Raw genomic sequence first — 5,000 nt, forward strand, 5'->3', positions numbered from 1 at the left:
AAACTCAAATTTCAAAAGAAAGCACCCCCAAAGTTTTGACAGGCAGAGTACATACACACAGACACATTCTAAAACCGTACTGGCAGAAGCAGAATAGGAGGCAGTCCATTATAATAGGGTTTAATTCTGTGATTATAACAACATAACGATGTGTAATCATCTCTGTGTGTGACAGGGCCTGGCCATGCTGTCTGAGACTATAGAGGAGTGTTGGGATCACGAGGCGGAGGCGCGACTCTCTGCCGGCTGTGTGGAGGAACGCATCATCACTATGCAGCGACAGACCAACCTCATTGCCCCTGACGACATCCTCACCGTCGTCACCATGGTGACCAACCTGGACTACCCGCCCAAAGAGTCCAGCCTATGATGCAGCTCATCATCAGGCAATCGGACTGCAGCAACAGGACGACAACGTTGTGTAAGGTGTGAACTGACGTATATCAGGAGCACCTTCAGCACCAGGTGTGAGATGCTTTACTCATTGTAGACTCCCGTGTGCTTCTGGAGAGAAAAAGAAAACACTTGAAAACTGATCAAAAAACTCACACACACAAAGGACCTTCACAATGGAGGCTCACGGAAGTCGCCGTTTGCACCACAACTGTTTTTTTTTTTTTTCTACAATCGGAAGACTCCCTGAAGTTCTTGGTTTCTTTTTCTTTTTAAAGAGTGAAAACTTTTATCACAAGCAAGATAAAAAAAAACTTGATTTTAGTATAAAAAGGGCATCACTCTTTAAACTATATTTGCTTTTTTTTTCTTGGCGTGTTTCTATGAATGATTATTGTAATGCCAATAAGAAACCGCTTCTGAATGTCCAGTGTACTACTGCTCAACACACACATACAGACACACACAGTAGTCAAATCTACTGAGGAATCATTTCACAGCACTGCATCAGATCAAGCATAGACCTCCCTGAACCAGGTATACCTCAGTCTGCCATATGCTCCTTTTCAACTCTGTATCACAGAGCAGAGAGTCGGTCTCGCTGAGAGGCAGCCGGCCCAGCTCAAGCTGAGCAGGATCCAGCCAAATATACACAGCCATACTCACCAGCCTCGGGGAACTTCTGAGTGTTGGAGTTTATAAAATGCATCAGTTTGAACTGTTTGAGTCAAACAAGAGGCAGGAAACATCATTTGAAGAGAGATGAAATTGAACTGAAATTCATGAAATTCTTTTCAGTCTTTTCAATGAGGAGTTCCTGAACTGGTAGTATATCGTTGCTGTCATTTAAAAAAAAAAAAAAACTTTTTCCATTTTAACTTTCGTTTTTTATGTGCTTTTATTGATCCAACAAGAAAGATGTCACTTTGATGCCAACCATGTCCAGTCTGGGGGCAGCACAGCATCAACAGCAGTGCGGTGGGGAATCAAATGTCTTCTCAAAGGCCACAAACAGATATATCTAATTCTGGGATTTGAACCTGCAAACTTTTGGTTGCTGGCTCTCCTTTCCCATCACTAGGCTACTAATAGAAATGGTCCACAAGGTGATGCCATTTAAAATGGACATTTGTGAGTGTGAAGAATGAAAAGAAAACTTTTAAAGTAGTTCTTTTACAGCATTGTGCAGCATTGGCCCCTTTTGCCACCTTTAAAAATGTCCTTGGAATAAAATCTTGTTCCTGCCACGCAGATTAAAGTTAAGAACATTTTTTCTTTCTCCTGTAAAGTTAAATGGATATAAAGAAATATGGGGCCGGTTTTGTTGCCATGGATTAAGCCAAGTCTTGGGCTAAATTATAATGCCAGTGGTGTTCCACCATTAAAATTCCAATTTCATCTAGGCTTAGGCTTAATCTGGCTTTGGGAAACTGGCCCATGAGTCCTTACAAGAAAGTCTGTTCACTTAGTGGCTGTTTTGGCCATGTTTCTGGGCAGTTATTTCCACTTATACAAGTCCAGGCTCCTGTCTCTATGTTTGTAGAGAGATCTATAAACCCCAGACTGAATGTTTCAAAAACTTATTTGAAATCACTGATGAAATCTGATAAAAATAGCATAAATAGTTTGTAGTTTTGGCTCAAGTAATGCACAAGAATGTGATTTTTCAGGTTGTTCTGGCTACTGCGCATGCACATCCCCTTAACAAGGCTGGGCTTTTCACACTTATCACCTTTAAAGCGATTGGCTGTTTGCTGGCCCTTTAGAAACTAGCTGTAATAATGCCATGTGAAATGTTACACGCTAACCCATTCATTTCTCAACCAGTAAACTGTTTCTTCTATAACAGTGTCTCCATGTGGTTTCGTTATGACTGCAACAATATATTACAGGGTAAAATGTTGTGACAAATTGCCTGAACAGGCTGAAATAGTAATGACTTTTAAGGCAAGTATATTCAGTGTTTCTTCATTATTCGTTTATTTGAGCTCTGTTTCCTTCAAAGTTTGTTTCCTCCTTGCCTTGTTGATTCAAATCACAACCAAAAATGCATTAATTGAATCAGTACTGTTGTAGCATTTTAGAGAAACATTCTGACCCCAGCCCTTACACACACACACACACACACACACACACACACACACACACACACACACACACACACACACACACACATACAAATCGAGTGTTTCAGCCTTTCCATGTCGCTCCACAATATTGGTTTTCCTTCTTCCTCTTCTGTCTGTTGTATTTGAAGCATTTTAGATGTTGTTATTTAGGAACTGAGTGAGTGAAGTGGGTGAAGTGGTGCTGTGCCTGTGAAGAGTGAAATGTGGAATTGTGGGTACAGTCTTTTGGAGAGACTGTCAGTCACATTGCTATTTTCTTCTTTTGCCTGCTTTAGTTATTGTGATTGATCGTCTGTATTTCTCCTCTTTTAAATAGCAAATTTGATTTCTTACATATTCATACATTCATACACACACAGAGCTCACCGGTGTTTTTCCTAAAACTTTCATTTTTATTTGGTAATACACCTCAGGTAACCTCTCTCATCTCTCTCTCTGTCATCTCTCTCTCTCTCTCTCTCTCTCTCTCTCTCTCTCTCCATATATCTTGGTGCCATTGAAACTCTAGCTGCTTTGAGTCTTTACTGCAGGCCGTATATAGCTGCAGTAGTTGTTCTGTCCCTGAGCTCCACTCTCTCCTGGTCTCAGCTTGCTTTTCCTCATCCTCCTTTCTGGAGCTCTCTTCAGTTTTTTTTTCTTTACATACACTTCACTTTCATTTCTAGGGCTGTAAATCCCTGATGTCACAGTGATTCAGTTTGATTAAGATTTTATGAACCAATTCAGTGATTCGAATTTCACCACAATTTGATTTAGTGTTTGCAGTGCAAGCCTCACAACTGGAAAACGTTATCCGTCACCAATAAGATACTAAAAGCAGCGCCACTATTTTAAGAGTTACATCCTTGTGTTTCCCCCAACATAACATTCCTAAACGGGTCAGAACAAAATCAAAAATCAGCCATTGCTTTTTCACAGGTTACATGCAGCCCTAAGAAAATAGTAGGAAAGTTATTAAACCCAGCAGTTGAGAATCAGTAAATTTCTCTACCATGTCATTTACCAAAGGTTGGTATGATCAAACCAGTGCAAATCCAGTGTTACAATGTTAAATTCCCCTATTTAAATATGCATAGAATTCCTAGCTGGACAAATGGTTTTTCGCATTATGACGAAATAAATTATGTGAGAGCACAGCAGAGCTGTAGTCTACTTGCAGGTCGAATCTGTAGCCTAAGCACAAAAATTCCATATGCATGCTTTATAAAACTGATAAAATTATACATTGGCAAAATCATGCTTGACATGATGTTACAAAAACATTTGGGAGTTTGGTGATAATACATAATACAGCTAGTGGGCTACACTGAATGAAAAATTAACATTGTTAAACTTCAAAATAACGATTCTATTCCCCAACATTTGAAGCCCCAGGGAACCTAAATTTGTTCTTGTGGGCACACAATATACATATACACAGGATGTCCTGTGAATAACTTCTCAGTGACCAATAAATGACTGGTTAGTGTTTTTTTGCCAACATTCTCCTCTTTTGATGTAAAGAGGGCAGTCCTAATCTTGGCTAGTGCACATACTCACCAGTTGCAAGGCTTGCTTCTCTATGTTCCTAAATCATCTCTTCTATGTGTTCTAGTTGGAGAAGCTTAGTGTGAGAAAGCTAAACACCAAGCAAAAGCTAACCTAGCAAGCACAACTGAACTGTCAACCAGCCATGCCATCATTCTCTGGCTACACATCCAGCAGGAAAGTCAATAAGAATGTTACTTCCTTTAAGACTGAACACAGTGGGGATGGTACAAAACATGACCTGTACTGTCTCTGTCCCATAAAAACGGTTTTGATTTGGATTTTTTTTTTTCTGTATCATTTGAGTTCAGCAGCTGACCATTGTCCCAAAATTACAGGTTTTTGTGTGTGTGTGTGTGTGTGTGTGTGCATATACATACATACATTCTCATATATACACTGCTCAAAAAAATAAATGGAAGACGAAAATAACCCCTCCTAGATCTGAATGAATGAAATATTCTCATTGAATACTTTGTTCTGTACAAAGTTGAATGTGCTGACAACAAAATCACACAAAAATCATCAATGGAAATCAAATTTATTAACCAATGGAGGCCTGGATTTGGAGTCACACACAAAATTAAAGTGGAAAAACATGACAGGCTGATCCAGCTTTGATGTAATGTCCTTAAAACAAGTCAAAATGAGGCTCAGTATTGTGTGTATGACCTCCCTACAACGCTGGGCATGCTCCTGATTAGGTGGCAGATGGTCTCCTGAGGGATCTCCTCCCAGACCTGGACTAAAGCATCCGCCAACTCCTGGACAGTCTGTGGTGCAACGTGACGTTGGTGGATGGAGCGAGACATGATGTCCCAGATGTGCTCAATCGGATTCAGGTCTGGGGAACGGGCGGGCCAGTCCATAGCTTCAATGCCTTCATCTTGCAGGAACTGCTGACACACTCCAGCCATATGAGGTCAGCCATTGTCCTGCATTAGGAGGAAC

At 40.4% G+C, this 5,000-nt stretch overlaps 1 protein-coding gene across 2 annotated transcripts in view; it reads left to right on the top strand.

Annotated features, from left to right (window-relative positions):
* LOC108430016 (activin receptor type-2A) overlaps window positions 1–2,239 on the top strand; it is a 72,055-nt gene extending 69,816 nt beyond the window's left edge. For both annotated transcript variants that reach the window (XM_037536577.1, XM_017702151.2), the window contains one exon: window positions 176–2,239. In XM_037536577.1, coding sequence (XP_037392474.1) covers window positions 176–370 — 195 coding nt within the window. In that variant the 3' untranslated portion in view covers window positions 371–2,239. The remainder of the gene's footprint in view (window positions 1–175) is intronic.
* Window positions 2,240–5,000: the final 2,761 nt, after the last annotated feature.

This window comes from Pygocentrus nattereri, chromosome 30 (genome assembly GCF_015220715.1).
Source record: "Pygocentrus nattereri isolate fPygNat1 chromosome 30, fPygNat1.pri, whole genome shotgun sequence".
In the NCBI taxonomy this organism is placed as follows: Eukaryota; Metazoa; Chordata; class Actinopteri; order Characiformes; family Serrasalmidae; genus Pygocentrus; species Pygocentrus nattereri.